Source organism: Hemiscyllium ocellatum, chromosome 23 (genome assembly GCF_020745735.1).
Source record: "Hemiscyllium ocellatum isolate sHemOce1 chromosome 23, sHemOce1.pat.X.cur, whole genome shotgun sequence".
NCBI classification, from domain to species: Eukaryota; Metazoa; Chordata; class Chondrichthyes; order Orectolobiformes; family Hemiscylliidae; genus Hemiscyllium; species Hemiscyllium ocellatum.
Window position 1 is genome coordinate 26,814,968 of NC_083423.1, and position 22,115 is coordinate 26,837,082.

Genomic DNA, 22,115 nt, shown 5'->3' on the forward strand with positions numbered 1-22,115 from the left:
CTTTACTCAGTTTCTACTCCAGTCATGGGGATGTCCGGAGGTGGACGACGTAGAGGTAGCATTACTCTATATCTAACCCAGGCAGTCACTGTACTGGGGGTATTTGATGGAGACTGTGCAGGAGGTTTGCTTTCAGCTTAAAAACAGTAGGGGTAGTTTTACTCTGCATTTAATCCCATGTTTCATCAAGCCTAGGAGTGTCTGATGGGGACAATGCCGAAGGATTTACTTTCAGTTTAAGAGAGCAGAGTAAACTTACTCTGGTCAACTTTATACTGGACCTGGTTAGAAGTGTTTATTATTTTCAGTTGAAAAGCATAGGAGCTTTTTCTCTGTATCTAAGAATGTGCAGTTCCTCTCCTGGTTTTTTTAGATTAGATTACTTAGTGTGGAAACAGGCCCTTCGGCCCAACAAGACCCTCCAAAGACAACCCAACCAGACCCGTTCCCCTACACCTAACACTACGAGCAATTTAGCATGGCCAATTTCTCCTCACCTGCACATTTTTGGACTGTGCGAGGAAACCCACGCAGACACGGGGAGAATGTGCAAACTCCACACAGGCAGTTGCCCGAGGTGGGAATTGAACCTGGGTCTCTGGTGTTGTGAGGCAGCAGTGCTAACCACTGTGCCACCATGCTGCCCATTAATCTTGTCACCACTAATACAATTCCATAATGTTGACAAGTCTAATAATTTTGTGGATATTGCCATTATTTAGAGAATAAACTAAAACACCAAATTGAAAAACATTCAAACAGTTCTGAGAAAAAAAATCATACCTTTAACGAGTTCAGAATACTGTGTCCTTTTTCAGTCTCTATATAGCAGTTATCACTCTCCATTTTTTTTATTTTGACACATCCTTTATGAAAGGTGCTAATGTCCAAGTCTGCAAACAGAAAGGTGAAGTTTTGAAATTATTTTTAAAACACACAAAGTCAGCTGTTTACATTACTAAATACAATAAATTATGCAATTATAGTGCATTTTATAAGAAATAGGAATAAATGGGAAATGGGAATGTTTAGTTGAATAAGCTTCCCTAATAGAGAAAAGAAAACCTCCCACCTGGGCCCGGAAGAGCTTGAGGTGACAAAGAAATGGGAATGATGATAACTTGGAAGACAATGTACAATTTCACTGTCATTATCTTACCATCAAAAGATTAGTTCCGAGAAGGTTCACTAGACTGATTCTTGAATTGAAAGGGTTGTTTTACACAGAAAGATTGAGTCTATACCATTATAGCTGAGGAAAATGAAAGGTGGTTTTATTGAAATACAAGATTCTGAGGAAGCTTGTCAGAGAGACGCCGGGAAGATGTTCCCTTTCAGGGGAATATGTCTAGAAGTGAGGGCAATTTCAAAAGGAAGGGACTCTCATTCAAGATTGATGAGAAGGAATCTCTTCTCTTAAATGAGTCATAAGTCTTTTGATTTCTTTTCCAAAGGGAGCAGAGGAGGAAAGTTCATTGAATGCATTCAAAGACAAGTTAGGTAACTCTTTAATGCATCAAAATTTAAGCATTATGGGAACAGGTAGGAAATTGGGATGAAGACAAACCATAAATGGCAGCAATGGTTCAAAGGACCAAAAGGATCATGTAAGCTACTATCTTATTTCACAAACGTCTAACTAAAGAACATGAATAAACACGTACCTAAAAACAACAAACACAAAACAGACAAAATACTTTTTCCCTCCTCCTCAAAGATGCGACTAATGTATCAGCTGGGGCTCACCACGGAGAGCTGTGGACAGAATCCTTGTGTATATTTAAAGCGAAGATAGATTCTTGATCTGTAAGGGAATCAAGGGTTATGGGGAAAAGGGAAAAGTAGACGTGAGGATTAATAAATCGCCCTAATTCAATCAAATGGTGGAGTATTCCTGATGAGCTAAACTGTTCCTATTTTGTAGGTGGTGATCTGTCAGATCAGATGTTCAAGGCTGACCCTAGCAGCTCAAGCGCACAAATAAACTCCTAAAAAAAATGCTGAAACTCTGAAGCAAAACACGGCGAGTAAAGTGATTTTCACAAATGAGTCTAATGCTAAAATCTATGTCCTCTCTTGAATAACAGCGTGTTTTCATTGTTAATTCTAGAACCTCAATGTATGCATGTTACATCTTTTCTGCATAAACAGTAATTAATTAACTTGGAATCCCCTTGGGATATAGTGAGGGTGCAATACGTAGATTCAAATAATTTTCCAATTAATTACACTAGCCCTTTTATATTGGTTCCAAAACACCAATAAAAACGACTATATCACTATTTTGAACATATGGGGGAGGGGAAGAAAGCAGAGAGTTACAGAGGTAGCCAAGAAAACACATACGTTAAGCCAAAACTACCTTTTTGCCCCCTGCATCGCAATCACATTTGGACTTTAAACTACAAAGTTTTGCTAAAAAAGACTGGCCCACTTGCAACACACAAAGGAAGTTCATTTTCACAAAATGCACTCACCAAACTTTACCGGAGTTACCAGGTCAATGAGAGTATCGCTACTGATGTTTTCAGAAGTCACCACCATCTGTTTCAGAGCCTTGTCATACTTGACCAGAACATCGTCCATATTCTCCCTTTGGTTTGGAGAAATTAGCTCAACGAAAGCGCGGTCAGCGGACGGGTAGCCGTGCGGGTCCAGCGGTTTCACCGACACATCGCAGGGCAGACGCACCTTCAAAGAGCCGAAGGGATCCACCAGCAGAGTCCAGCGTTTCAAGGCGCTGCCCTTGTGCCGCGAGTCCAGGCGGCGGGTTCCCGACACCGACCTCCAAGGCCGCAGGCGGACATCACACGGGCCGCCCTCCCTCAGCAAAAGCGCTGACCAGGCTCGGCGGAAAAACAGGGGCAAGGAAGCCATGCTGGAGCCGGTACGAGGGACAGAACACCGGATCGTCGACAGCTCAGAACAAACCCCGTGGTTGTTGTTTTCGTGTGTGGAGCGGACAAAGTGCTGTCGGGAGTTGAAGTCCGCGCACGCGCTCTTTGACAGGACGGTTGCGGACTACAATTCCCACAATGCACTACAAACAGCTAAGCAGGCCAAGCATGGCACAGAGCAATGTCTGCTGTCAACATCCATACAATAAAAATGATGTGGAGGTGCCGGTGTTGGACTGGGATGGAAAATTTAAAAATCACACGACACCAGGTTATACTCCAACAGATTTATTTGGAAGCACTAACTGGAAGCGCTGCTCCTTCGTCAAGGTACCTCCTGGGACAGGATCACAAGACACAGGGTTTATAGCACACGATCACTGCGCCATACAGTACACACACAGTCACATCTTCCTACGTGCATATACTTCCTCACACACGAATCTATGCGGTGAAATTCCATTTGTAAGTTTGAATTTGCAGATACATTCTACTTTGTTCAAAAAGCGCACAATCTGGAGACAGCTGTCAATGTGGTATCCTATAAATTCCTACTTTGGAAATTAAAAACAGTCTGACAAATACAAACGGACTTGAAACATGGCCTCACACCTAAAATGTATTGTCTGACCTAAGATGTCAATTGTTGATGTAATTCAAAGAAATGTATACTAAATATGCGAATTTTCACAAAATGTCTTCTGATAAATATCTGCTGAAGGGTTCATAACTGGGCTCAGCGGATTTCTTTTGTATAATTTGAAGGATAGTTGATGAAAAACTTAATGCTGCAAAATAAATAAGTGAAGTACCATTAAGTCGTATTAACAGTGCAGTGCATGAGGGGATCAGGTTTATTTTATTGGCTTTGCTATTGGTCCAGATGCATCCCTTACTGTCCAATGGTTGGGCGCGAATGAAGTGTGTGTGGTTGCCATGGAGATGACGTTTGTTGACCACGCACTGGAAGAGGATCCCGAAGAGTGTCAGCAGCTCCTCAGGTAACATCTCAAAGGCGAGGGCTTCAAATCGAGACAGCACGGAACAAAAAACAAAACTACCAGAAAGGCGCTGATTACAGGTTTAATCCGCAAGCTCTAATACTGATGTTCTGACCCACAGCATCACCAATGTGCATCCTCCCTGTGCGCGCTGACCATCCTCACCCTCGTCACGGCCCTGTATACACTGACCTCCCCCTGCCCTGTCTACACTGACCTACCCCCCCTCCCCACCACCACCACCCACAGCCACCCACAGCCCTGGGTACATTGACCTCCCCACTATCCTGTGTGCACTGACCACCCTCAACCCCTCTCATGGCCTTGTCTGCACTGACCTCTCCCTGCCCTGTTTACACTGACCTACTCCCCACCCCCCACAGCCCTGAATACACTGACCTCCCCACTACCCTATGTGCACTGACCTCCCCCTGCTTTGTGTGCATTGACCACTCTTGCTCCAACAATCCTGCACTGATCCACCCTGCCCTGTGTATACTAACCATACCTACTTTCTTCACAAGAATAGAGAATTCGACGTTTCGAGCATAAGCCCCTCCTGATGAAGGGCTTATGCTCGAAACGTCGAATTCTCTATTCCTGAGATGCTGCCTGGCCTGCTGTGCTTTGACCAGCAACACATTTGCAGCTGTGATCTCCAGCATCTGCAGACCTCATTTTTTACTACTTTCTTCACAGCCCAGTCTACACTGACCCCCCCCCCCGCCGCCATGTGTGCACTGCCCACCTCTCAGCCTTGAGTGCACTGACTTTCTCCTGCTCTGTGTGCGCAGACCACCCCTGTTCTGCCATGTCTGCACTGATTCACCCTGTCCTGTGTATACTGACCATATCACCCTGCGTACACTGAGCACAATTCCCACACCGATCCTGTGCTCACTCACCTCCTTTGCAGAGACAGGAGGTGAATTACTCAATGCAGAGTTCTAAGCCTCTGATTTTCTCTTGTAGCCACAGAACATATATAGAGACAAAAAAGCTGCAGGTACTGGAATCCAAGGTAGACAGGCGAGAGGCTGGAAGTACATAGCAAGCCAGGCAGTATCAGAAGGTGGAGAAGTCAATGTTTCAGGTGTAATTCTTCTTCAGGAGTTATATAGCCAGTCTACTTCAATTTTCAGTGAATATTGATCTCTAGGATGTTGTTTGTGGCTTTCAGTGATGGGAATGTTATTAAATGTCATAGACAGATGGTTGGATTCTCTCTTGTTGGAGATGGTAATTACCGGGGGAAAATATAATTTTCCACTTATCGTCACAAGATAGGATTTTGCTCAGGTTTTGCTGCATATGGACATGAGCGTATTCATTAACTGAAGAGTTGTGAATGTTATTGAACATTATGCAATTGTCAACAACATCTCCACTTCTTATCTTCTGATCAAGAGAAAGTCATTGAAGCAGCTGAAGACGACTAAGTCGAGAATACTACATTGAGCAACTCTTGCAGTGATGTCATGTTGTTCAGTTTCTTTTGTTTATATAGCATGACTTCAACCAATGTAGATTCATCCACCTAGTTCCTATTGACTCCAGTTTGCTAAGGTTTCTTCATGCATAATCAGTCAAACGTTATGTTGATGTTGACAGTCAGTCTCAACTCACCTCTGGAGTTTTGCTGTTTTGTTCATGTTTCGACCAAGACTGTAATGGTTCAGGAGTTAAGTCAACCATCATTCACAGTAGGAGGTGGTGGGATTGCACAGCTTAGATCAAATCTATTGGTTGTAGAATTTCTTCACTTTGTCAAAGAAAACTGCTTATACTTGTCTTTTTTAAGTGGCCTGCAAGTGAATTGATGAGGTGTACTGATGGTCATGAAGAGTTGGCAAATGTCAGATACCAATATCCATTGATGAGGGAGCACATGAATCTAGTGCTCATCGATCATGTCCTGAGATGTTGTTTACTGCTGAGCAACATAGAGACCCCTTACAGCCAACAGTGAGCTGAAGTCATCAGATACCCATTCCTATCCACGTCAAGGTTTTTGATACACATTTTGTTCGCCACGTTTGAGTAACATCGGAAGCTAAATATTAATGAGATAATTTAGGCCATTAATAAGGTGTTTAACAAGCTGTAATCCCCCTTTATTGGAAACTCTCCACTGCCAAGTGAAACACTTATCTCACCACTTGTAAAAAGCTTAAAAGATGCTCCTGATGTTGATTTAAGCTTTGTTAGACTTCTCATCCACTTTGGCCATAAATCTTTGCCATTGGTTATAAGATGTTGCCTTTAATTTTTTTTTGTGTGTATTTTACCTCACTGTTGCCTGCACAGTGATGGTCATCCTTTAATTTGATAGTTGATCAGGTACTCAGGTCATTTCTTGTAGAATTGATTCCTTTTAAGTTTTATGGGTTGTTCTGTCTTTTCCTTATATGAAGGAAGAGATGTGAAGGAAAGAGGATGCTGTCTGCAGGCTGGGCATTTTGTGATGAAGGACTTGAAAAGTTAACTATTTTGCTCTCAGTAGCTGATGCCAGACCTGCTGTGTTTCTCCAACACTCTGTTTTTGTTTCAGATTGCCAGCTTTTAGAGTTCTTTGTATTTATTTTAGGTGAGAAGTCATTTCCTCTCTCATTCCTTTTTGATTTTTGCAATGGTAAAATAGTGATGTTGTGTATACAGTGATGGTTACCCTTCCATTTGATAGTTAATCAGATACCTAGGTCTTCTCTTGTATGACTTATTTATTTTAAGCTGTCTGACTTTCTACCCACATGAAGAGAGAGAAGTGAGGGAGAGAGCTTGCTATATGTTTTCACTCTCTGCTGCTCTTGGCACATAGAACTTTTGCTTAACCAGACTACTTTGCAAGGCAAAACCTTAAGTCAAAAATTCTCAACATCCCTTTCTTTTTGGTTTCAGAAAGAAACATTGTATGGCACAGCTCATTGTGCAACACTTGTTTTCAAGTTGCAAAACCTATCTGTTTTTCAATTAATGTCGTCCAACTTCCATTTGACTTTCTTGTCCAAGAAAGTAAAAACTATGTGGTCTCTTACAACTGATCCTTGTGGATATTAGGCCAATGTCAGGTGCACAGATGTGGGTCACTTGCACTTTCACTGCCACAACGTGAAGGAACTTTCTCTCCTGGAGGATATGCATGTCTATGATTCTCTCAAGAATTGTGGACGATAGATCAGTGAAAATATTTAAAGAGGAGGTAGATAGATTTTAGAAATAAAGGGGAATTGAGGATAATGAAAAGCTGGCATGAAAGAGGAGTTGTGGCCTGGGGTGGATCAGCCATGACCTTGTTGAATAATGGAACAGTCTTAAGAGGTCAAATGGCTTACTCCTGCTCCATTCTTTTACATTCTTATGTTCTTATAGTGAAATGATTATCTAATAATCAAAATGTTCAGGAAGTGCTTTGATGAAAATGACTCAATCTCACAATTCTCAGTACCTGAAATGCTATTCAAATTCCAACAATGCTATACAATAATTTGCAATTTGACCTGTTTGGTAAGTGTTTCAGTGACACTTTCTTTACACTACTTTATGAATCACAACATCCTGTTGTTAAAAAAAACTATGATTCAACTTTTGCTAAGTCAGAGAAAATAGAGTGAAAGTATAATAAATATCTGAAACTGGTCCGTAGTTCCAAACTGTGTGAAGTGTTTCTCAGATCACTAGAGGACCAGAAGGAAAAGGTTTAAGAGCTGGTAATTTAAAGAGAAACTACCTTAAGATCTAAATCCAGTCATGTTCAATCTTATTCAGTTCCAATCTGCGCTTCCAAGTTTTTACTTCTGATAATACTGACCAATTATTGCTCAGCAAATATAATTCAATCTTGTTGTCAATACTGTCAAAACCTTCTTCTCCTTAACAAATGTAAAATCTTGAGTTCATCTATTGTCAAATGCTGCCCACAATTCACTTTAACCTATCAGTCGCCATCCTCTTGAACCTTTCAATATGTTTCTCAAAGTTACCAGTGTTCCTAGTCCTAGCTGCTTCTCCAAGATGCAAGAATCAGATACTTTGATTCCCAATACTTGCAGATTGTAAGATCACTTCTATCACTCCTGAATCCCGAACCTTAGTCCACCATCAAGCCTTCAGGCTATCTGCCTTCCCTATCCGGCTCCTGAACATCACTTTTTTTTCATTCATTTGTTGGTACAGCTGGCTGGGCCAGCAGTTATTGCTGAAACTTAACTGCCTTTGAGAAGGTGGTGGTGAGCTGCCCTTTTGAACTGCTGCATTCCATGTGGTGTAGGTAGAGCCGCAATGCTATTCAACACCAGGATTTTGACCTAGCAATACAGGTATACTGATATGACAGAATTGCTAGTCGTCATTTCCCATACCTGTGCAATCCCCATGCTTTCATTTTAACATCGTTAAAAATTGTGGAAATGACTCTCTAAAATTAATCATCTCACTCCATTTTTAGTTGATATTTATTCTCCTTCTTGTTAGCAGATCTGCGTTTAAACCTTATTTCCCTGCAAGAATCCCAGTTCATTGCCACGTATTTACCTTAGCTTCATTATACATCTCTTTGTCATTGTAACATCAAGGATGGGAATCCAATCTCTACTGATGCAATTTATCTCCATACAATCTGTATTACTATAACAATCCCATACTGCTGTAGAATCCCACAAGGTGGCAGTATGTTCTCAGTGTGATAACAGTAAAGTAAAATCACAACAGTCCTACTGGACCATTATTTCTGAAAACAATGAACACACCATCAGGGCCAGAGAGAGGGCCCATAAGCCTGCCTGGGACACTGGCATTGACTTACCACCAAGCCTCACTAGGGAGGCCTGAGTAGACCTCCTTGTTTCCATCCACAAACTGTGTATGACATTCATATCAGGAATATTAATCTCTTCAGACACATTAATTTTTACAAAAAGTAGTAGTTGATGAGGTTTTCTTTTATTTGTTTCAGTGCTTTGTTGTCTAAGTTTTAACCCCTCCTGCTATTTGGCAAAAAATGGAATTGAAGAAAACTTCTTAAATTTGCTTTCTGTGCCAGCTTCTCTGAGAATGTGCAGAGTTTTAACTTAAAGTTAGGAGCAAATTCAGGTGCAGGCAGGGTCAATTTAAAGCCTAAAGATGTTACATGAGATCAGAAACATGGCATGATCCCACCTACTTCTGAGTTTATCCAGGGAGGGGAGGAAATCTCCATGGTGCTGTTGGATAATGAATTTCATATTAAGATAGGCAATAAATGAAACTTTAACGCAGCATTTTTGTTTTGAGAGCCAGTGCATGAGTTCCTTAAACTGATACCTTGTTCGTTGAATTGGACAATTATTGCACTTTTTATGTGAAAGGCTAGTCCTCACTGCACTTGTTTAAAGATTCAAGTTTCACTGCTTCACAGCTGACTTCTAACTTTCTGAGTTGTGCACTAACCTTGGACTTAATTCACTTTAATCTGATTTTCCCAATTGCCAATCTTTGCTGAAATATGGGCGCACTGTATCTTGGGCCTCTGATAAAGAACAAGAGGAGCTGCATTACAATACTTAGAACAGCAATAATTTCAATCACATACCAAATGCGATCTCATCAAATACATTGCTGTCGGTGAGACAGATGGGATTGAAACAATGGTCCACTTTGAAGGAGGTGATACTCCCATCCAGGACCTAAAGAAATAGAATCTGCTTTCTTGACACCCATGCCTCATGAGACCCCAAATTTCACAGGAAGACATTGCCAGCATCTGCAACTTCCTGAAGCAAGTCTGTAGTTGAGTGCTTTGTTGTCTAAGTTCTAATCCCTCCTGCTATTTGGCAAAAGATAGAGTTGAGGAAAACTTCTTAAATTTGCTTTCTGTGCCAGCTTCTCTGAAAATTCTTAAGTTGGGAGCAAATTCAGGTGCAAGCAGGGTCAATTTAAAGCTCAAAAATGTTACATCAAATCAGAAACATGGCATGATCCCACCTACTTCATATTTATCCAGGGTGCATTTGAAGGAGGGAAGGGATATCTCCATGGTGCTGTTGGATAATTAATTTGATACAAGGATAGGCAATAGTGAACCTAGTAGTATGCATTACAGGGACTATCAAGGTGGCTGTCAATGACTCAATGACTTCATGGCTCAATGTTCTTTCCCTCAAGTTGTGCTTTATTTTCTTATGCAAGGAGAAAACACTGTCATGACTCTGAAAAATGAATTGTGCAGAGTGGAAACAGTTGCACCAATTATAAGATAATTGATGAATGTCATTATTAGCCTATCAGATGGGTAAGTGAATGTGTGTCTGGAAAACAAGCAATGAATGGAGCTGCAAGGTTTATTGCCCTTTGGGGTCCTGTACAGAGTGTTGTTGGCACTTATTCACTTTTCTGTTCTCATAGCGTTATTCTATCTCTTAGGGAACTATATCCATGTTCCAGGGATATTCCTGTTTCTCATATTGTTGATAATTTCTATCCACATGTTCTTGGTTTGAAAGAGTGGCCTCTTATTCCTATCTGTTGAAAAACAATACTTCCCATCTTTACCCTGATTAAGTGCATAGTGAGATGGTTCATAGGTGTTCTTCTTACCCTGCCACCAATTGAAGCCCTCCATCAGGTAGGCTAGTAATGCCCACTTAAAAGCCTCATTCCATCATTGTGTGGAGGATTTACTTTGCAATGATCCCAAGGAGCAATTCCTGCCAGGGTTGGCAAGCTTCCTTAATGCCTGATCATGGAACCTGTTATCAAGACAGAAGTACTCACTGAGAGATGCTTCCCTGCTCTTGTTTCTACTACTCCTTCCTCTTTGTATTTATATGGTTTATATAATTTTAATATTTATACTGCAGGCGATATGAGTGAAGAGGAAAAAAAATCAGAAGATGATATTGATGAAGATGAAGAAGAAACCATCACAGCTGTAGCCCCAGCAGTAATCCTTCAAGAGGAAGAACCTGCAGATGTGACTACAAGTCCTGCTTTTCAGTGCCTGGATGAAGTAAGTTCTCTTCTATATTTATACTAGCTAATGTTTATATGCTACTTTATATATGGAGGATAATTTTGCTTGATCTTATCTTGCTCTGAACTCCTTGGGTGTTAATTTGATTTTTAATACTGGTGATAGAAAATCAGCAACTCGTCTTGCATCACCTTCTGACTTTTATTCCTTGTGACTGCAGATAAAGGAAAGACAGGAGTGTTAAGGAGATTCAGGAAATGGGGAATGGAATGTCAGGACAAGAGATGACTGGGATAAGCTGGGAAAATGGTTAGTGAAGCCAGAATGAAATTGTGGTTGGGGAGAGAGAATGATGTAAGTGTATGAATTCAGCTGTTTCAGAAATTTCCAGTTCCAGGAAACTGGATCAGCAGGCAATCTTACTGGTCTTCGAAGAGGGTTGGATGATGGTTAAAAATACCAGAAGGGAAAGTCAACTTTCTCTACAATAAAAGGTTTTAAAAACAGATGCTGCAATGGTAAGAATTAAAGTCAAGTTACATAACTCTGAAGACTCCACCAAATAAAATCAGAAGCAGTCGACCAAGAGCAATTCAGTAAACCTATTTGCAAGTCCCTATGCCATCCCAGATTTTCACCAGTGCTAAAGGAAGGGAGGGAGACAATTGTATTTTCTCCTCTGTCATGCCCAGTTTATTATTGAGGGTTAATAGCACTGGTTATAGGACCAAATGGTCCCATATTATCTAACAGTGTTGGGGAGGTGAGGCAGTGTACTAAGTTATTGCAGATGAGAAAAAATTACTGAAACTTTCAACGTAACTACCTTTGTAACCTTGGCTTTTTTGTGACTTTTCTACTTCAGTGGTGCTAATCATTGACAAGCCACCAATTTACCTCATCCATCATCCCACATCAACCTACCCCTTCTCAGATCTCCTTACTTGTGTTTCTATTGTAATGCACTTTAACATCATTAATTACTTGTCAGTATGAAGACTTACATGGTTCTGTTCTGCACCTCATTAACCCAGAAACAACAAAACAAGTTAATTTATTTTGATGGTATTGGTTGAGGGAGGAATTTAGGTAAGTGCTCTTGAATGACATATATAAATAGAATAGATCACACCATTATCTGCATGTGCTTGCTTTATTATAGATATATTTGTATTGTACAGTTTTACAGAGCTTGTAACAGGCCTCACTGCTTATGGTAAATGCATTATATAATGAGAATAGCTTAAACAAGTTCAGCTTTTTAATATATCTTTCAAAGACAGTGTAGCACAATACAGTTATTTTAATTCTTTCATTGTCTCTGTCCTTAACATTAAATTGCTGAGTAAATATGCAAATTAATATGTTAACAGTGGACGACCATTTCCAAAATCAAGATATTCAGTAAAAATCTAATTAAAGCTAAAATAATCATTTTGAGTATTTATTAGCATAGCACAGTTAAATTTCTATTATCTGCTATAATGAGAATACCATTAAAGTTATGAAATGATTCATTAGGATGACAAGGTGTCTCCTGAAGTTAATTCCTGCTAAATTTCTTTTAGATTAATTCTTCATTGAAAAGTCTATTTAATCATATACCTGAAATTCTTTAAAAAATGAATAAAAAATAGATATCTTATTATTATTTCCATCCAACTCCTTAAAAAATGAGGGAGTAAAATTAATTTACACCCTTTTATGGACAAAGAGTCAGAGTTGGAGGCAGCCTGCACCCCAACTGTGAGGCCTGAGAGACATGCCTTTGGATTTCAACATCTGGCATGTTGCCAGTGCTTGTTGACCTTAATTATACTCATTAATGACCAGTACAAATATTTTACACCCACATGTACACATATTTCTTTAACATGTTCTCTTTTCTATTGACGAGAAGATACATTTATATTTCATTTCATGTTTTCAAAGTTATACAAAATTCGATGTTGAACCATAGAGAGATTGTTGAAACTTTGGTTAAATAGATTGGTTTTGAGATGATTTTACCAGAAACACGGAGAAAAATAAGGTTCAAAGAGTACTTTCAAGATAACTGAAGGACGTGCGATCAATTTCAGAGAAAAGTGACAGAAGAAGCCACAGGATGCCAGTCAGAAAACTGATAATTATAGGAGAGGCGATGAGGCAAAGGTAGGGTGAAGCAAGATCTTGGATGAATCTGAAAATGAGTACCAGGAATTAACATTCAATATATTGGAAGGTAGATCAACATAAATCAACAAGGACAGTGTGATAGGTGATTGGGATATAGTGTGAAAAAGAATGCGAATGGGTGATATTTTGACAAGCTGTTCTTAATGTAAATTAGAGAATTGAAAACTAGTTAGGAATCACTGAACTCAAGAGCTGTGAGACATGTATAGGTGGTGACAGTAGTACTTGAAATAAGCTGTGGCAATAAGCAGTATTGCCGATGGAAAGGACATGGAGTTTGAAGCAAAAGAAAGCGCTACAAATGCAAGAATACAACAGAAAATGATGAGAAATACTCAGCAGATCTTGCAGCATCTGTGGAGAGAGAAACAACGTTTATGTTTCAGGTAAATTGCCTTTCTTCAAAAATGAATTTGAAGCTCTAGATCGAACAAGACATCGATGTGTGAACAATTTGAATCACCCCGATTAAATAATTGAGAATACAGTTGAAGTTGGTGTTAAAGGAATAAAGTGAGATAGGAAATGATGACTTAATCTTCCTGGTGCTTGGCTGGAATAAGCTTTGACATGCATCTGATTTAATTTTGGAGAGGCATTCTGTCATTATAGAAATAGTCTAGTGGTTGTCAGAAATGATAGAGAATAGAGCTGGGTGTTACTAATATTGCAGGTTATACTGTAGAATACAGCTTTTAAAATGATTGTGTAGCGAAAGCTCTCCAATAACATTGTTAAAATATTTTGGCATTTTTTATTGTTACCACATACCTATGGCCGAAATGCCTTAGGCCGAATGAGCATTCTTACTGACTTAAAAGAATGACGATAGCCATTCAGAATTTCATCTGCTGCATTGTACCAAGTGCCCCAATAAATACCATTTCGTATGCCTCTGTAGAGCTTTTTATAATATTTGCCATTGAGATTGGCTGACATGCAAGCATCAAACCACCAGCCAGAGCTATAATATGCCCCACAGTTACCTAAGGAATAATTATCATTATCTTTATCTTTGGTGGTGAAATATTTTTGATCATGGTTGTAATTCTTGCCATTATGCAGTGCATCACCAGCTGTGCCTGAGAAATTCTTAACAGTCAAGCGATAATAATGATCTTCATCTGCAACGAAGAATTGATCATAAGAGGCATATTCTTTAATGCTGTTCCAGTCTTCCAATTCAATTCTTAAAACCATTTCCTTGGATTTTGTCAAAAAATGTATTTTGTCATTTCCCAGCCAAAATTCTGTCGAGAGATTCCCAAAACCATTTTTGTATTCAGCCCAAGTGCGATTAAAATCAACACTACCGTCTTTACGATTCTGCACCACTGTCCAACCTCCATTCTCAGTTTCCATATCACAATAAACTGAAAACTTTTCATTCAAGCTTTCACCAATTACATAGATACCGCTTTTCCGTTCTTTTAAGTTGTAATAATAATCTGAGCAATCTTGAGGATATTTTGTGGCTGAAAGAAAGTATAGAACTACGTCATTAATTTTCCTTTTTATTTCATATCAGCTTTAATGATGAGCTATTAATAAGTATATATTATAGCAATCTTTCTCAATATTAAGTACAATACACTCAAAAAGGTTAAACCTTCTATTACAAATGTCTTTTTAAACAAGCAGGTACTATACAGATCTTAGTAAATTCTTAAGCAAAACCTTAATTGATAGTGATCTGTGTTTTAGCTGTTTCAGAATTCTACTTCCCTATCAATGAGATGATTTAGAAAACATTCATAAATGATTACTCAAAAAGCACAAAATGCACATTTTTCTCAGTTCTTTACTCATAATTAATGGTATCTTATTCATCTGTACTGTAGATGCTATGTTGCCAAACTACTTCCCTATTTCTGTGGTTTTAAAACGACCCAGTGCTGACAAAATCATGTTTGACAAGTAATACTTGGCTGTGGTGGGTGATACACAATTTATGCACTTATACAAAACAAATTATACAAACTAATTGCGTCTGTAAACAGAACAAAATTTGCCAACAGTTTTAAAGAGAAAGATAACTCCTTAATTCAAATATAATTGGACTCCTGCAAATAAGAGAAATCAATTGAAGCAATTTCCGCAATTAAATATAAACAAGATGTGATGTGCAATTTGATACCTCTAGGCCGTGGATGTAGGATATGCTTTACAGTAATTTTTAGTAAGCAGATAACCTCAGCAAACGGAAGTGTCATCTTTGGCCTTCTTAGTAATTTGTTTCTTTTTAAGTATATTTATTCACTTTTTTTCTGTTGTCTAACGTGCCAAACATGCCTGGCAGTTTTGGGTGGGAGATCACAGGACTCGGTGAGGTCTGTGAGTGCAATCTCCTATCCTCGCTGCTTGTCCATATGAATCATATCCAGAGTTGAAATCAGGCCCTCAGCTCAGGTAATCTTACACTTACCTGATAATGTGACTTGCAGCATGGTAAACATCTGCAAGTTTACAACATTGCAAAAAATAGGTCATGATTTAAGTAAAGTTCTCCAGAAATTTTAAACTATTTTATTAAAAGTAGAAAGCATAGTAATTTAATGTACAAAATGTTTCCATTTATGAATGTTCACATTAATTTGCTGTGATGAAACTCACAAAAAATCTAATGCAATTGACATTAAAATTAAAAACCAAAAGAACTTTGGATGCTGTAAATCAGAAACAAAAGCAGAAATTGCTGGAAAAGCTAAGCAGATCAGGCAGCATTGGCGGAGCGAAATCAGAGTGAACATTTCAGGTCCAGTGACCTTTCCTCAGAAACCTTCCTCTGAGGAAGGGACACTGGACCTGAAATGTGAATCGATTTCTCTCCACAGATGCTGCCAGACCTCCTGAACTTTTCCATCAATTTCTGTTTTGGTTTCTGACATTAAAATTAATCAGGTTGACATAATTTTTAGCTGATGGAAACACATGCATTATTGAAATATTTAATTTGTATCAGTTCACTGTTTAAGACTAGCAAGAAACTCCCTACTCATTATCACTAGTTAATTCAGAAAGAATGACCAACCAAACAAGCTTACTTAAAAAGTGAAAGGGAGTGATGATTAGGAATTTATAAGCGACATTATAACAACTATTTAATGAAAGCAAAACACAATAACATTTTACAAAATGTATATTACAGTATATTACATATTTTTACATATTACAGAAAATTCTAGTTGAATTTGAAAATTAAAAATTTGGAAAATCATATTAGATATCCTAACATTTGACAGTTTATCAGGTAATAAAGTTTTTCATTATATAGTATATTTAAAATTCATGAATTGAAGTATTACATTGTTCAATTTGTCCATTAAAGTATAATGCTAGAATTTCAAGTTTACATCTATTTACAATCGAGGAAAAGTTAGGAAAATCTTAGAAACTTTGATTGCTGGTATTTTTTATAGTTTGTATTCTATATTTCACACATGGATTAACGTACCTTGTTGACCTTGAGCTTCACAAGTTGTAGAACACTTGTTGTTCAATGTATTCACTGTGTAGTTAATTTTTGAAAGCTCATTGTCAATATAGTGCAAAACATTGTCCATATTCAGAATACTTATCTTTTCTAAACGACCCTGAAGCACATTGATTTGATTTCTGGCTTTCTGTAATAAACCTGTTAGCTTAGTAATTTTTTCCTCCAACAATGCTATTCTCTTGGTATCCTTCCTTCCATCTTCTATATTTCCAGTAGCTTGCTTATGACTAATAGGCTTTTTCTGTTTTGCTTCCAGCCACCTATTCTTCATCTTATTGACTGTTGCTGTTAGACTTTTCACTTGTTTGATGGTCTGTTTGAGGAGTTTTGACTCTTTGGGAAGCTGAACGGTGAGAGGTGGAAGGTTGACCTTATAACTACAGACTTCATCTTCATCACACTCTGTGCGCTTCAGCTTGATGGCACAGGCTCCATTTTCATTTTGATTTCTGGAATTTGTGAATCTGCTGGTATTGCTGTATTCCACAGAAGCCTCAATACATAGTATTAATCCAATATTCAAGAAAACAAATGCAACAGCAGTCTTCATTATGTTCCACTAACAGTGAAGTGAAAATGCTTTATAGTTGTTAGAAGTAATGCTGTGCTGGCAGTACCCCAGCACTGACTAACAGGGAAGTCACTGCTCAAGCTGCTAAGGATATTAACATTGTGGGTGGGCATTCAGTTGTGATATCTATCTGTCAGTCTTCATTATTGACAGTCACTTAGCCTGCCTACATGAAATGAAAATTACTTCAGTTACTAAACAGTATGGTGGAACATTTTATATTTAACAGAATGTAAATGCTGTTTTTCTGCTTTAAGTATGTATACTACACATTTCTGTTGCAGACAAGTGTGCCAGAGATTTGATCTGTAGTGAATTTTTTGGACACAACAGGTAACCAAAATGTTTTATGCACCATACATGTGCATTTTGGGGGCAAACAGGAAGGAACTTTTCCTCTCGGAGAGATCAAAGACCAGTAGTGTAGATTTAAGATAAGGGGCAGCTTGTTTAGAGGGGAAATGAAGGTGATGGGTATCTGGAATTCACTATAACAGTAGTAGAGCAGAAAACATCATAACATTTGAGAAGTATTTAGATGTGCAATTGTGATGCCAGGGCATACAAAACTGTGGGTCAAGTGCTGGAAAATGGGGTTAAAATAATTAGCTACTTATTTTTGACCACTGCAGACTTGATTGGCGAAAATCCTTTTTCTGTGTTGTCGACCTGTATGGTTCTATGACACACAATATGACATTGAGAGGTTATTAATGTATAAATATTGTACCATCACTTGGAACCATACAAACCAAACACATAATGTTATGTTAGCTCTACCAGTTTAGAACTCAACACTCCAGCAAATCCCATCTTGTAAGTTCACACAATTAACTTGCAAGCAGCAACAGGAAGAATAATCTCACCAGTGATAGGTCAATGGGATCATCAAATGTTGAGAAGTTCATTGCTGTTCGACCTCTATGGTTATTGGTTTGATTCTTTAAGTGGTTGGTAGATTTTAGAAAAGAATAGAAAGCCTTGCATTTATATAGTGCCTTTCATCACAACTGGCCATCCAAAGTGCTTCACAACATTTAAAATACTTTTAAGGTTTAATAAGTCTTAAAATGTAGGCTCTGTGGTAGCCAGCTTCTCAAGACAACAATTTAGTAATGACCAACTAATCTGTTTCTGTGATGTGTTGGTTGAGAAATATACATTGATCAGGGACATTGGAATGACTCCTGTGCTCATCTTCAAAATAGTGCTGCGGGATCCTTTACATGCATCTGTGAGGGCAAGGGAGACCACAGATTAATGCCTCATTCAAAAAGCAAAAACATCTGGCAGTGCAGTGCTTCCTCAATACAGCACTGGAGTGCCAGTCTAGATATTTCCATTTTAGTCCTGGCTTAGGGCAGAGGAACAGGAGCAGGTCATTCAGCTATCTGGCCTGCTCCATGTCATTCAGTTGGTCATCCACCACTTTTGCCTTACTACCTCCTTATTCCTTCAACTCGGCAATCCCCAGAAATCTTTCAATTTCTGTCTTGCATATGCTCAATGATTGAACTTTCATGACTCACTGAGGTAGAGAATTCCAAAAGTTTGTCACATTGAGTAAAGAAATTCCTCCTCATCTAAGTTTTTGAACCTACAACATTCTAACTCAGGCAAGCAGTACACAAACTAAACTACCTGTTATTGACAGGGGAGAGAGGAAGTGAATTCTCTTCTTCTGACCATAAATAGAGGTTTTTTTAAAAAATCATATTACTTCTTTTCCTTTTTGCTCACACCACCTAGGCAGGATTCATATGGACCAGCAGAAAGGACTGGGAGATTTCATTCTTGTACCTCACTTACTTCACCTAGACCTCCCACCCAAACTTCCAGACAGGATTGGCATGTTGGGCAGCAGAAGAAAAAAAATACAGTAAATAAATACACTTAAAAAGGAACAATTAACCAGAAGCCTAGAAATATATTTCCTTTTACCAAGTTTAACTGTTTACTAAAAGTTACTACGAAGCATAATCCTACATCTGCACTCTTTACAAGTAAAATGCTTCCTTTTAGATTTCTTGCTAAGAGTCTCATTGTTAACAACAGACAGTATTAGCAAATAACTAGATTCTTACCAGACTGAAGCAGCAGATTACAGTTAACCTCTCTGGGGTAGGGTGGAGTGGATGTTTGAACATATAAATGTTCCTGAATAAGTCTCCAAACAATTAGTTTCTATCCACATGGCCGGGTTCCTGTCTTCGCTTAGGGAGATAAATGGAATTATTATTATCTCAAGTATTAAGAGGTCAATCTTAAATGCCGTAGGCTAAAACTATTGCTTTATACAATTCATTGCATTAGTGCCATTTCAAGCATAATGAGTTTCACTTTTCTCAATCCCTGCTAGGGAGATATTGCATTGCCTTTTCTTTTGTGTTGGTTTGACTACAATGTTCACAACAGAAAAGTGTGACATTCCATGAAGATGATTTGAGCCCTGGCTGTGTCATGGATGTAGTCAATTTGCATAATGTGATTGGTAGAGACAGAGCAAAGCCCATTTTAAAAATTAAACCAGGAACTATAGCTTTTAAAACAAAATATGGTCTCTCTACATCACTTGTGGAAATGATATGCCTCCTGCTTTCAGAGAAGAAAGCAAATTTAAATTTTCTTAGCATTTTCTCTTGCAGAAACAAAGAGGTATATGATTCACTCTTGAAAGTCAAACAGACAAAGAGCAGATGTAACAAGAAACTGACAACAAACACGTTCAGTGGAACAATCTGCAGTTGGCTGCTTTTCACTTTCTAGGAAATTCAAAGGTTACCAGGCTGCTTGGACGCTTTCAATCTTGTTTTTGTAAAATGCTCTGAGCATTTCCCTGTTCCACTTGTGGTTTTCTTTTTGGTTCTGTAAACCATCAAATTAACTAAGAACTAGTTAACAAGCTAACTAATCATGTTTTGTTCACCTCTAAAAGGCTGCTAGGGCATTTTCAAGGCCAAAAAATATGACCTTGCTCTGGTATAAGTCTGCCTTAGTGAAAAAATGTTGAGCTTTCTCTTGACCTGAGAAAAAATGGGTCTTGCCAGTAGCCTTTTAAAATGTTAGTTTTGCTGAAATAGGCCTTATATACACAATGTTTTTTTTCAATTTCCCAAACAAGGTGGCTACTTCTTCCCACTGCTGTTTGGCCAGCAGTGCTAACTGGGCATTTACGTCCAAGTAGCCAGTGTCAGCCAGCCTGGCAGTCAGAGGTTCAAATAGGGAAGCCTCCAGTCCCTCCTTCTCAGTTGACTGCTCCTGGCTCGCTCCAGCAGACATACAGCGCTTTGTGTTTGATTTCTTTTAACTCTACACTTTTTAAAATTCTTTCACTAGATTGAACAGCATTTATTGCCCAGAAGGTAAGTAAGACTCAACCACATTGCTGTGGGTATGGAGTTACACGTAGGCACATTGGTGAACCAGATGGGTTTTCCCAAACATTCGACAATGGTGTCATGGTCATTATTAGACTCCTAATTGCATACTTTTATTGAATTCAGATTCCACCATCTGCCATAGTCAGATTTGTATCCAACTCCCCAGAACATTACCTGGGTTTCTGAATTAATAGTCAATCAATATTGTTACTCGGCCATATCGAACTCCTTTGTGGTTGTCACAAGTGTGATGGAATCTCAGGGGTGTTAACTTTCCCTGTTTGGTTACTTTGAGTAGGCATGCATCCTCAATACCTTTAGAATGCTACTGCCTTCAGTTGGCTGTCCAGCTGTTGCTGCATTGCTCTGCAGCTCTGAGGTATCTACCTCACCATGTCTATCTGGGAATTTCCTGTACTCTCTCTAAATCTGAAAATATTATATTGACCAACTTGACCTGCTGTACATCCAGCAGGAGTATGGACTATTCTCCTTTCAATTTTTTCTACCCTATTTCTTTATCCTTGTTCTGCTCATATTCTTTGGTGTTCAATTCCAGCTTTGGCCGATTGTCTGTGTGGAGTTTGCACATTCTCCCTCTGTCTGCGTGGGTTTCCTCCAGTGCTATAGTTTCCTTCCACAGTCCAAAGATGTGCAGGTTAGGTGAATTGGCTGTGCTAAATTGCCCCTAGTGTTCAGGGATATTGGGTTAGGTGCATTAGTCAGGGGTAAATATTGGGTTGGGGAACAGGTCTGGGTAGGTTACTCTTCGGAGGGCCACTGTGGACTTGTTGGGCTGAAGGGCCTGTTTCCACATTGTAGGGATTCTATGATTCTCAGATTCTATGACAACGTGCTCTACAACTTCCACTGGGTAAGGCAGCTTGATCACCAGCTGTGGGTTTATATTTGAATTTCCCAGGTCTCTCTATGTGTCTTTGAAATAGATAATTTGGATAGCCAGACGTGTTGTTCATTATCAGGGCACAGACTCCTGTCAGTTTGGGCAAGGCAAGTTTAACACCAACTGTGAATCTAATTTGGGAAGTTCCCAAATCTACCTCTAAATGTTGTAAAGTTTCAACTAGCCAGACCTTCTGATCAGCAGGGTACAGGCTCCTTTTCTTTTGAATCAAGGTAACGTAGCTTGCTCATCAGTTGTGGGATATTTGAAACCTCTTAATCACCCTCTAAATACGGAAAAACAGTTTCAGTTGGCCTGAATCCTGCTCTCCAACAGGGCTTCCTTCCTTTCAAATTTTCTGACTGGGTTTGGGAATTTTCAGTTCCTCTAGATTTCCCTGGGAAGAAAGATTCCACTAGCCACAGTTTGGCTGCATCTCTTTCAATCTCTGCTGCTATCATACCAGCATGCTTACCTCCCTCTGGCTTCTAAATCAAAGTACTGCACACCAGTTTTGAATGACTGGGAGTTATCAGCAGCACTTGAACTGCCTTTTGAAAAGCTGCAAGTAATGGTCATACTTACAGGGTAATGATTTCCCCAGGGAAGAAGGTGATTGCCAACTCGATTTCTGGTTTAATCTTTTCATTACTTTTGAGATCCATGCATCCTTTATTGACCACTTCTAGCTTGTATGATTTCAGCCTTTTTAAATGCAGATGGCTATCTCGATAGATTCTTT

At 39.0% G+C, this 22,115-nt stretch overlaps 3 protein-coding genes across 4 annotated transcripts in view; 1 reads left to right on the forward strand and 2 right to left on the reverse strand.

The window, feature by feature from the left end:
• Positions 1-2,967, reverse strand: part of fam185a (family with sequence similarity 185 member A) — a 105,782-nt gene extending 102,815 nt beyond the window's left edge. For both annotated transcript variants that reach the window (XM_060843161.1, XM_060843160.1), the window contains exons 1-2: positions 2,478-2,967; positions 784-893 (exon numbers count right to left, since the gene is read on the reverse strand). In XM_060843161.1, the coding sequence (XP_060699144.1) occupies positions 784-893; positions 2,478-2,877 (510 nt within the window). In that variant the 5' untranslated portion in view covers positions 2,878-2,967. The remainder of the gene's footprint in view (positions 1-783; positions 894-2,477) is intronic.
• A 7,769-nt stretch (positions 2,968-10,736) lies between these two features.
• The window catches only part of ccdc146 (coiled-coil domain containing 146), a 145,680-nt gene continuing 134,301 nt past the window's right edge, over positions 10,737-22,115 (forward strand). Inside the window, exon 1 of the mRNA XM_060842552.1 lies at positions 10,737-10,880. Coding sequence (XP_060698535.1) covers positions 10,737-10,880 — 144 coding nt within the window. The remainder of the gene's footprint in view (positions 10,881-22,115) is intronic.
• fgl2a (fibrinogen-like 2a) lies at positions 11,991-17,152 on the reverse strand. Its single transcript, XM_060842822.1, has 2 exons — positions 16,477-17,152; positions 11,991-14,497 (listed from the first exon to the last, which is right to left on the reverse strand). The coding sequence occupies exons 1-2, from the start codon at positions 17,066-17,068 to the stop codon at positions 13,794-13,796; spliced, it is 1,296 nt and encodes a 431-aa protein (XP_060698805.1). The 5' UTR covers positions 17,069-17,152; the 3' UTR covers positions 11,991-13,793.